The sequence below is a fragment of the Dermacentor albipictus genome, chromosome 7 (assembly GCF_038994185.2).
Source record: "Dermacentor albipictus isolate Rhodes 1998 colony chromosome 7, USDA_Dalb.pri_finalv2, whole genome shotgun sequence".
Lineage (NCBI taxonomy): Eukaryota > Metazoa > Arthropoda > Arachnida > Ixodida > Ixodidae > Dermacentor > Dermacentor albipictus.
In genome coordinates, this window is record NC_091827.1 from 113710513 (window position 1) to 113722802 (window position 12290).

Consider the following 12290-nt stretch of genomic DNA (forward strand, 5'->3'; position numbering starts at 1 on the left):
CGAACAGGTGTATTAATAAGCGCTTGCAACAACATAATACATCCTTAATGGGAACAAGGGAAGCAGGTAGGTAGTTCATTGCCGCGGCTGCAAGAAGTGCAAGAAAAGTGTGCCAATGTGTGCTAGTGTGACTATCTAAGGGAGGGGTAAGACTAGATACGAACGGGAAATCTTGAAGCTTTTCACATTGGAAATGAGAAAGAAAATTGTGTCAGCGATATGCCTTTGTGTTTAACCAACAAGGAACGTGCTTACCTATCGGGCAGGTAAAAGGTGATAAACTGTCATTGATGCACGGGTCTTGGGAGGAGTAGAAGTTGCGCACGCATCGGCTGTTTCGTGCGGCAGTCTATTTTTCGGGGTGTTATCAATGCACAAATAAATAAATATGTCTTCGGAGGAGTTCAACATGCGTCGGAGGTTATGTACCGCAATGTGAATTCCAATAGAGTAAACCTGAGAGCCCAGCGTCCACCTGTGTTTATCGCATTTTCCTTGTGTGCGCGTCGGTTGTGTTTCGCTGGTACCCCTTTTCTTCAAGTTCATCATGCACCAACTGCCCCAAGAGCTTCCGCTAATATCCAAATAACCTACAGTAGTGTTAGAGCTCATAGAAATTGTCGCGAAGATCTCCCAGTAAGAGTCATTAACTCAAACTAACTGCAACTAGGACAGCCGAGCTGTTTTTCGCTAACCGTGTCACAATTCTCGGTACGTGCCGTGAGCCTAAATTGCTTGAAATGTGATGCAGACTGCCAAAACAAAATTTGTCTCTTTGCCGTAGTTTAATAGTGCGGTTTGTCGAAGCGCAGAAGGAGTGCAAGAATACTCTGGGAGCCCAACAAACCAGGCTACATAAAAAAAGAAAGGAAGAACAGAGGGGTCGTCCAACAGGCGAACTTCATATGCGAATCTGGCCTCGATCGCTTCGGTGGCGTGGCTTGCGTATGGTGCATGCATCTGGCGCATCTGGCGTGCCATTAGCTTATTGAGAGGTAACGCACGAAAAATAAGTCGCAAACTAAAAGGTCATTTATACACAAAACCTTTTAGTTTTAGCGGGAAAAAATAAAATAAGACAACGTCTGTTAAGATTTCACTTTTTTTTTTCCTATGCTCGCGGCAGCTAAGGGTCGGCGTTAACACTAGCGTGACATACTTCCCGTTGCAGTTTTCGCAGCGTGTCCTCTTGTAGATTTTTTTCTCTATGCCTGGAGTAGAAGAGGCGAAGCGCACCAACCCACCCCCTTAAGCTATTACGCAAGTTAAGGCGCTTGACCGTCGTAGACGGTGCGACGATGACGGCCCGAAGACAGCCAGATTAGGAAGCTGTATTTAGGATGATTGAATGACCACGACGGCACCACGCCCACAAGAAATTTCATATAGCACAAACTATTAGACAACTTCATTTCCATAATGTAACGTTGTAGTGACTGTAGTGTGAATAACCACAGTGGAACAACGCAAGTCAGGAAAATAACTGCTTATTGGGCATACATGTGCCTTGCAAAAAAAGAATTGGCATCTTCTAGTTCCCTGAAGCACCGGCAAACTACTCGCTAGACGAGGGCATGAATTTTTAAACCTTGAGAACTAGATAGGGCGCGAGCCCCTGTGATGCCGTACTCGAGGTATATAGGACAGATAATAATATTTAGCGGCTATGCGTAAGTAGTGTTTAATACATTAGGTATATGTCTCAATTGCCCTACTGAACTTAGTCGCATAAACTTTATTTATGAGGCGACACATAATCCTGCGCACTTGCGACATCTGTTTTGGTACACAGTGACGGATTTGGAAACTTAAATTTTATAAACTTGCCCATGTTATCAAATTTTTCTAATACAGCTGAGATCCTCAATTGTCGTTCTGCTTCTTGAAATTGCCCGGTATACCATTTTTCTTTCGAATGCAGCGAATTCCGTTCAGATTACTGCAGCAGTTTTCTCAAACAACCATTTTCGCTTTCAGATCTATTTCACAGGAAAACTCGGAGCTCGCCCCAACCTCAAAAATCTGCTTAATCTCGGTTCCTTCATAAGTACATTACGAGCATTATTAATGTCCCTCCTAATTTATTTGTTACCATCCTACTACGCCGGCTGAGGGAACTTCACTATTCAGTACTGCCTCAAATTTATGCTCATTCATCTTGCCGCTCTAAAACACACTAGGACGTCTTGTTGGGCGAGTTGGTCACAATTCATCTTGGCTACTAGGTGCGAAAACACACACGACACAAGGAAGGAGACGGGATAGAGCGCCACTTACTACTGCTTTTATTCGGAGGCACACCGCACACTTATATACCCGGCAAGGACACAATCACATCAAGATTGATATGGAAGCGCACTGGTTAAATATTTATTTTCGGCCATATATAAAGATATTGACGGGTCGCTGACGCACATGCTTCCTTTCTTTTCGATAAAGAAAGCTTCAATCACTTCCCGAGCTTTTTGATCTTTACTTTTTGCCAGAATTCGCGCCCCTGCAAAACATGGCTCACAAGAGCGTGATGGGCAGGACTTAATGTGCTTGGGAATGTTTGGCCCTTCTTTGTCTTGTTCTACATTTCTCTCATGTTCCCTAATTCGGTCGTTAACGCAGCGCCCCATTTGCCCTATGTAGGAGCGCCCGCAGGAGAGGGAGATTTCATACACAACGCCTTCGTTGCACTTCATGAACGGTCGCGCATGCTTGGTGCCGCATCCATTTTTATCGTCTCGTATTTTTTCGATACCAGAACAAAGGCTTCCTAGCTTTCGGGGGGCTGAAAACACATGAAGCATGTGCGTCAGCGACCCGTCAATATCTTTATATATGGCCGAAAAGAAATATTTAACCAGTGCGCTTCCATATCAATCTTGATGTGATTGTGTCCTTGCCGGGTATATAATGTGTGGTGTGCCTCCGAATAAAAGCAGTTGTAAGTGGTGCTCTGTCCCGTCTCCTTCCTTGTGTCGTGTGTGTTTTCGCGCCTAGTAGCCAAGATCTAAAATACAAAGTGGTGTTGAATGTTCTCTTTTATTCTATTCACAGGTATCCATACCTTAAAGCCATCATTATGGACGGCGACCAAACAGCACCGTAAGTACTAACGTAGAAAGCAGAATTTGGTCATTTGGAAATCTATCACACCTGACTAAAAACAGCTGTTTTCTGCACTTTCTCGCTTCTTCAATGTATCATTTCCGTGCTTTACACTTGATATGCACGATTCAAACAAATGTCGGATACTCATTGTTATCTTAATTGAAGCTGAACGCCACATGCGTAGAATATTCGCTTGCGATGTTTCTTATGGTAGGTTTTCTATTTAAAAAAAAAACATGACTTGGGTTTACGACATTCAAATTCACCATAAACGAGCGCCTATGCAGAAACCGTGCCGACACGGAATAGTCATTGAAACTGCGTAATCTCTCAGTTATTGTTCTGCAAGTTCATCATAGGTGCTCCCACTCGGGTTGCGTAATTCAATTTTTTTTTTTTCGTTTCAGAGGCTGCGTTTCTTTACGTGAGCTAATGCAGGGCGGAGAAGCTCAACTGCGCGAAGCTCAAGACAAAGTGGGCATGGACGACCCTTTCACCATAGTGTTCACCTCGGTGAGTGTAGCCACTCAGAACTTCATTCCTTTCATCAGAACTGAGAGCTGGGCAAGTTGGTGTGGTTCCATCCTAATGAAAAACTGCTCCAGAAAGACGTAGACAAGAAATAGAGAAACGACAAACACTTCATTCCACTCAAAGGCAATAATGAAGGTGACCAAAATGTAGACGATAAGATGTCGAAGCAGTCAGCAGGCCGCAAAACTGTCGGTGTACTCCATCGCGTAATATCATTCCTGCACGCTAAGCGTTGTCGTGCTTTTTTTCGATGACACCTAAGAGCTAAGGTTTCATATTCATTCCCGTTATTGGTGACATGGCACAGAGCACTAGAAAGCAAAAAGGCACTTCTATAAGAAAAGAAGAGAACATCAGACACAGCTACATTTGCTAAACAAAACCACCTCAAAATGCTTAAGTGAAATACCTAAAAAGGTTGTTGCAGGTTGCCTAGCTGCGGCCGGGAAATAATCATTAATTTTCCCTCGAGACCATATTTAGTACAGAGGCCACTGTTGTCTTTGGCAGAGGGCCGGGTCCTTCTGGTTTGAAATGTCCACAGTGCAGTGCGTCAAAACAATTTTTCTTCTTTTTCATCATTGGTATAACTCTAATGATACTGTGCCCTTCTGACTGCGATAAGGAAATACCAAACGCCAGTCCTGGGCCATAAATCTACTTTTATCTAGCCGCTAAATATTGTTGGCCTAAAGAGTCATCCTTACTTTTCGTAGAAACGTTCTCATATTTTGTTTGGTATGTATGTGTGCGTTATTAAGAAGAAATAAAGGGAATAAAAAATCGATATCAACGCTTTCGTGTCTTGCTAGGTAAAGTGTTGAGATTGGACAAAAACGGGTTCGATCTATCGTGCCAACGCCAACCAGCACTATAAGATAACCGCCGCATACTGACGATGACTATAATTTCCTTGCTATAACACATACCCCCAACGGGAGATTGCCCAAGGAGCGGCTGATGCATTTAAATAAATAAGTAGAAGTTCAGAAATAGAAGCCAACATGTAGCATTAGCTGCTTGTTTCTTTTTGTAGAACTGTCTAATACAATGCCCGCCTGCCTTTGTCTCACTGAGACTGGCAGTATTGCAAATAAATAAATAAATACATAAACAAAACAAGTAAATAAATAATAAGGTTTGTCACACTGCGTAGCAAAGGTGCGCGAGAGTACACGTCAGCGACAGTTTCCTTCACGCCAAATACACATGAATGAAATGGCCAAGCCTACAACATATCATTAACCTCTTCACCAAAGCTTTGCTTCACATATGCTCCAACATGTGCATTGGATCTGCATAATATTTTACATTCGAAAAATGTATCGTTGCCTCAAACGTTCAGGAAACGAGAAACTGGATGAAACATCAGGATAAAGTATACTACATCCTGCCACACAATAATTTTTAGGTGAAGAATAAGCAATGAAAACCTTAAATGAGGATACATATGATCACTAGAAGCACGAAAGACAGTTCAATAAAACACATGTGCTTCTAGTCATTTTGTTGATGAATGAACACCCACAACAGTGGAACATTAAGCATAAGTGCCAAAGCTTCCTCCAATATTGTTATTATGGATCCTGTCTTCCAAGTATTACTTAGTGGGCTTCCTCTTTAATTTGTAGTATTAATTGCACACTGGCAAAGGCATGGCCCGGAAACAGAATCGCTGACCGCCTATGGGCAGATAATTATTTTCTGCCTATGTAAGAAGCCTGCTATATCTAAGCAGATTTTCCGTTTACGTTGCTGTTAGATGTTATTGCTAGTGTAACGCGATTTATTTACATGGATAATCAGATGCATATCCACAGATGTGCAGTTTGCAGCTCCCGGCTACAGGAGTGCCAGTGGTTGATGACCCGAATTCCCTGGCTTTTGTTTCAGGGAACAACTGGGTCTCCGAAAGCTGCCGTCATCAGCCATCACAACTTCGTCAACAACATCGTGGCATTCCACTACAGGGCCAACTTATCACACGTAACCATTTGAGATACTTGAGCCTTTTCTGCACACCGGACTGAATCTAAACGATCTGATTCGGTGACACCTCCATTTGTTATTTTGAAAACTTATTTAGAAAATTTATTTCTAATTTTGGCAACGTGTTTAGTGGCAAAGTTACAGAATATAAATACTTGGAACTTTGAATAATAAGTGGCCTTAGCTGGAATAATTACATTTATCGCGTAAGTACAATTACAATCCATCAGTTATTCTTCATTCATAGAACACTGAAATTATCGCATCCAGGAGGTGGTGTCCTTGCATATAAATTTATTATTTTACCAACGTTACGCTACGCCGCTATTATCTGGGACCCATTCACAAAGGTGCATATTGAAAAGCTGGAGAAGGTTCGAAATAGAGTGGTGCGCTTTTATAACAAAAGCGGCCTTACGCTTTATATAAGAGAAATCCTTGCTGATGTTTAAAATTCTTTCATGACACAATCACAGGTCATTTCAGGATGGATCTGTCTTGCGTTATTTATTTCTCGTCAGGGTACACTGCATGACAACGGCACGACCGAGCATTACCATCTTACCAAACGCGTAATAGCTTTTATTGCGATAACAGTTATATGGACAATCCACGCATATTTCTGCCGCCGCCGTCTGCGTCGCCGCGCCGCTGTCCCCGTGGTGTTCCGTATAAAGTCCAACGATAACATTGTTGCCGCGTATTGTATGCTGTATGTGCGAGTGAAAGCGTGCGAGGGTGAGTCGACTAAGGCAGCTCAATCTTGTGCACCCAAGGGAGGAAAGCTCGGAGGAAGCGCGCTGTCTCCCGTCGCGCGCAGGGCACCAGGAGAAGGGGAGGGTGGGAAAGGGGGCGTTAAACTCCGGCAACTGCTGCATATGGCGGATGCCTCCTCGACAGCAGGCCTGTGCACTCGGCTTTATGGCGTCATGCTAGTTCGAACGAAATTTGCACTATCAAGTCCGCCATGACAGAAGCAGTGACGTCAAAATCACCGCAGCTTAGTCGGGAACATCCCCAATAGGTCCTATGGCAGTCGGGAAAGCTAGTATGACCCTTATGATCGAAGTTCACAGGCCTTGTACTATCTAGGAGGCGTTGGCACAGCGCGGCAGCGCGCAGGCTTTATCTTGGAAGCAATCTGCGAAATTGACAGTGCGCCGAGCGCTGATAGCTTCGTGTGCGCTGCGTTTTTGGCGCTTCGTTCGCGTGGAAGCGAGAGGCAGCACGAAGGTTAATTCGCTCGCTGCTGCTGCCGTGCTTGTTCAGTCCAGTGTGTTGTGTTTCCGCGATCATCGGCGGAAACGTGTCCATGTTTGCTTTGGCGAGCGTGACACCACGCGTGTTAATTTACGCACACTAAAAAAATCTACGCTTATCTAAGCGTGCGTTTGCAGTCTTTTTACATGCTTAATCTAAGCGTGACATTTCTCCAGGCTAAGCGATCATGCCTACTAGGAGTGATCAGCAATGCCCCTTCACGCTTAGCATGCGTTACGGACCCCTGTACACACGCTTGTTATTGGCGTGATCGTTCTCCACGCTTAGAGCCGGCACCTCAGGAAAGGGGCCTGAGGCGAAAGGGGGATGGGGTGCGGAGCATGCCCCATCGCCCCTCCACTGCGTGCGTGGGAGGCAACGAAGAAGCACCGGTCCTGCTCAATTTAGGTGGCTTTTCCGAAGCGAGCTTTGCTCGCCACGCTCTTCGCGGTTCTCTTCTTTAACTTCCGCTTCGCCCGTGCGGACTGTGACGGACCAAGACGCCGCGGCAGTGGCAGCAGGCCGGCGAAGTAGAATTTAAACATGCGGCAGAGAGATTGCGCAAGATGCTCCCGCAGGTAACACTAAAGCTAGTCCACCAACAAGGGGCTTTGCTAAGGCCTGGAACATTTCAACGGCGCCAAGGGATGTAGAACGCAAATATGCCCCTCGGCATTTCCATCCACAACGAATGCCTCCCAAACCGTGCTCTGCGATGTTGCGCGGTCGAAGGTAGCGAGCCGTACAGCATTAGCCTCCATTAAGATCCCCCTACTATTGCGCTCTTCTTCCGATTGTTGGCCGGAAATACCTGATCAAGTTATTTTTCACTAGCCTCTTTTTCTAAGAAAGGCGAATATTCTAAGCAACGCAAAAAAAACAGACAAATTTCTTCCTGTGGCAAATATATTATTTATAGTATAAGTTCCCAGAAAATGGAATACAACGAAATGTTGATGTTTAAAAAAAGACCTCACGAAGCTCAAAAGGTTTTCAGATCGCTGAGAAATCCCAAGTCTCTATATGAGCTTGGTTTAAATGCGCAACGCAGTGAAAAAACTCTTTAATCTTGTTTGCGACCATGCTATTTAGGTCAAGGCTTTATAATTGATTGCACAAAGCCGCGCGCATGGCCATATGCTGCCGGAAATGGTACATTTTTCATACAATGAAGGCATAGCCACATCACTAGCGCCTTTTCTAGGGATGTGTCATCACTGGTCTCGATGCTCTCCTGCTCATAGCCACAAATGAGGAGCCTTGTTTACCCTCTGACAATGCAGAGTCCTATAAAATCATTTAACGGCATCTGAAAAAAGAAAACGAAGTCTTCATAACCAGAGTATATCGCTTTTGAGGTGAAATCTCGTTTTTTTAGAATAAAAACGGTAACTATTCAGCGCTTGCCTTTTCACTGCTTTAACATTGATTGCACTTCTCACACGTCTGCTATTGACCGCTCTTAAAATTTTGCAGTTTGAATGCTTATAGAAGCAGGTGATATGGTAAAGACGGTCAACTCACCGCAGTATGAGGGCATGCTTTGCAAGCCTGAGTGCCAGGTTTGCTTCTAAAGTGAAGTAGGACAGCTCAAGAAATTTCAGTACTTTCGATACGATTAGAAGGAATTTTTAAAATTTTTATTCGTTTTTGTCAATCCAAGTTTCAAACATTAGTTCGCTTTCAATCGCGACCTGAAAAAGAAATGAACAGTGTGCATAACACGTCTAGGTGAGAAACGTAGCTGCAACTGATTTAAGCCGGTCCTGCTCTACACAAGAGTGAAGTCTAAAAACTCGAACACAACTGGCAACGCATTCCAAGAAACCTTTTAATATTCAAGCAAAAACTAGCTTAAAAACGTAGTTTCGCTCCAACAGAATCAAGGTGCAAATTTTGACAGGAACGACATTCTATGTGAACTTTTCCCTACGGTGTCAAAAAGGAAAAGCGGTTGCCTTTATTTCTCGTAATGCACTTTTTACAAAAGGAACCGCAAGCCTGATAAGCTTTTTCTACAGGTTGCTCAACCACAAAAAAGTGTATATGGATTCCGAACATTAGTTCTTTACAATCTATTTTTGATCTCAAGCGGGCATTGCCGAAAATTCCTGTATCCTCGGTTTGCTGTCACCAGCTATGAAGTCGATCTCAAAACAGCTTCACCGGTGCTCAAAGCAATATAAATGCTTTCCTTGCCAGTCCTATTTTTAACAAATACGCGAGCATTGCTGTCAGTGCGTCCTGACGTCAGGGCGAAAAAAGATACCTTCATCATCCTTTTAACTTAACAGATACCTCCACTCCAGAACCAGCTCTTCCTTCTATAGTCCTTTAAAAAAGCAAAATAGAAAGAGCGTTTCTGACTGAGAGGTGAAATCATCTGTTCCTACTGCTAGCTAGAAAACCGCGGGAAATTTATTTTTCGTGTTCGGAGTGTATACCGTATTTGCCCGTAAATAACGCGACCACAGGTATAACGTGAGGAGGGAGTTCTTGACTTTCAGAAAAAGAAACGAATATATATATATATATATATATATATATATATATATATATATATATATATATATATATATATATATATATATGTATATGTATACACACACACACACACACACACATATATATATATATATATATATCTTTGTGGATTCCTTGGGTATCCGACGGGAACGAGCGAGCCAGTTGGCGGCGCTCTTCAGCATGGCGAGCAACTTAGGAAAGAGGGGTGAATTCAGTGGCATCCGGGTGATATGGTAGTACAGTGTCGAGGGTAGTGGATAATTCACGCCCATAAAGAAGGAAAAATGGTGAGAAGCCTGTGGTAGCCTGAACAGCGACCGACATCACGCCTGCGCGTCGCACTTCATCCCGTCATGGCCATTCAAAGGCTCTTTATCCCCCTCCAGCTCGCACCTCCGCTCATCTTAACTCTTTCTTCATTCAAACAGCGAAAGACTGGAATCATCTACCTGCTGAAGCGGTGCACCACTCCAGTCATTCATCGTTCAAGGCATTTATTGAAAATATTATGTAAATATGCCAACCCCTCATGTAAAACCCCAAATGGGGTATTTGAGGTACCAATAAATAAATAAATAAATAAATAAATAAACAGCGGTATTGCGGTATTGTATGCGTACGTCACAAAAGGGAGGACATCGTCCCAATTGGACGCAACAATATATATATATATATATATATATATATATATATATATATACACACATTACGATTATAATGCGAATTAGGCCGCATATAAACAGAAAACGACGCTTAAAAGCCGATGCCCGCAGGGATTCAATCATCGTTACTGCGGGCGCCGACCATTTTGCTCAAGGTTGCGATTAATACACCGTAATCACACTGATGCGCCACTACCAGCGTTCTACATTATACGAAGAAACACGGTGCAAAAGGCACAGTGGCAACTCCTAGCTCGCCACCCTTCCGCGAGCCGAAGCGGCAGCCGGCACCGAGAGCAAGGTGAGCTGGCGAATACAAAATTTAAAAAAGAAAGCGAGCAGAAACATATAATATTCGTGTCATGTACCAGCATATAACATGAGGCGCGTTGCGACTTCCGAAAGTTCTAAAATAACCTCGCGTTATATTCGCGTAAATTTGTTATAGTTTACGCCAATAAACTGAACATTTCAGAGCAATTCAAGAGATCGGCATTGAAGCTTGTTAGAGAAGCACGGCGATTCACTACCCTTTATTTCGATCAAGGCTACTGCTTACGTAGAATGTTCTTGCTTTCCATGAAACTGCACCGTTAAGGCAACCTTTGCAATAAGCATGGTACAAGTGGACACCGGAAATCATGGCAAATAAATGGTTAGCCGCCAATCAATAAGAGTGATGCATGAACAATGCTGTTACCTATATATAGTGCGATCGTCCATAAGTGGCAGGTGAGGGCCCGCAATTTATGCACCATCCCAATCGAAGTGCTGTTCCTGAGGTGTAAGACCTCGGTAGATTTTCTCTCGTAAACGCGGCACAGTCGCACACTCTACTCCTGCACCACCCGCGTTGTACGCCAAGAATGTCTGTAGAAGTGAACATCGCGACGCACATTAACTCTGACAATTAGACCGGAAGCTGTGTGCTCCAATGAACGAACGTCGGGACAGTCCACCGGATAATGCACACCGAAAATGGCCGGAGAGCAGTCTTCAAAACACCAAGGTCTTCCTCAGCTTCCGCAAGAAAACTTTCGTATTCCCCGCAGGGAGGTGAGAAGGCGTCGAACGTTGTTCTCCTTCGCCCGCGCTCTGTGCAGATCACGGGATATATCACGGTTTCGCTAGCCGGATTTTTGTATGCGTGGTAGACAGTTCCCGCGCGAGCGCTTTGCGAGATGTTATGCGTGTTATCTGCGTTCTTCACGAGTACACGGCTCGCTCTCGCTTGCACAAGACCGAACCATGGCACGCAGTCTTCTCCTCACACTTACATCAAGGAATGTGACGATTATTTTCAATCACGTGGTGCTTGAAACGTCATCCAAGCCTCATTTATATTCGTGTCGCGCTTAAACTTATTGTTTAGCGTGCGATTAAACATGGACTTTTTTAGAGTGTAGCAAGGGAATGTTTAAAAGTGTACACGGCCGATAAAACTATTATCCTTACTTCGTATAGCTGTCGACTAATTTGCCATCGTAATCGATGCTCAGCATTTCGGGCGAAACTGCTTGCAGGACCCATCCTGTGCCATGGATGGGTCCTGCCACAGCCAATAGGTGGTGCACTTCTAACCATCGACCGAAAAGCTTTGCGTCCGGCTACGCCGGCCACGTGGCAGGTTTTTGCAGTCGCGCGAAGCCTTCTAGCGCCGCATCACACCCGACAAGTCGTCTTCTCGGTTCTTCCCACTCGTATGACGACCCGCCTCCTCCCTGGTTCCGGGCAGTACGCCCGAGGCCCGTCAGTAGCCGTTCCCCTTCTCCACGTTGTCGCTCACTATCGCCGATGTGGCCTCGTCCCTGCGATGTGGAAAACTGGCCGTCGCAGTCTGCGAGGCTGCGACGCTGTCGAAATCTGAAAGCCCTCAACTAAGCACATCGAATGTGATAGACATGTTTGTGAACGGTGTTCCCGCGTCTGTGAATTGTGGACACTGGCGCCGCCGTATCCGTTATGACCACGCAACTTAGCCGTTTTCTTCTAAAAGTGATGACGCCACTTTCTGGACTGTCCCTCCGTACAGCCAGCGCCCAACGTGTTCACCGCATAGGGGAGTGCACCGCTTGGCCACAAAGGCGCGGCTGCGATATTTGAAAGCGACCAGATTAAGTCAGCGTCTGTGATCCGGACTGAGTGACCGACTGATATCTCTAGTGGACTTTCTCTTCTTTTAATCTTTCCGTCCCCCTTTCCCTTTCTCCAGTGTAG

At 44.6% G+C, this 12290-nt stretch overlaps 1 protein-coding gene across 1 annotated transcript in view; it reads left to right on the forward strand.

Annotated features, from left to right (window-relative positions):
• LOC135907286 (medium-chain acyl-CoA ligase ACSF2, mitochondrial-like) overlaps positions 1 to 12290 on the forward strand; it is a 145332-nt gene that overhangs the window by 81181 nt on the left and 51861 nt on the right. Inside the window, exons 6-8 of the mRNA XM_065438975.2 lie at positions 3049 to 3096; positions 3510 to 3615; positions 5530 to 5622. Coding sequence (XP_065295047.1) covers positions 3049 to 3096; positions 3510 to 3615; positions 5530 to 5622 — 247 coding nt within the window. The remainder of the gene's footprint in view (positions 1 to 3048; positions 3097 to 3509; positions 3616 to 5529; positions 5623 to 12290) is intronic.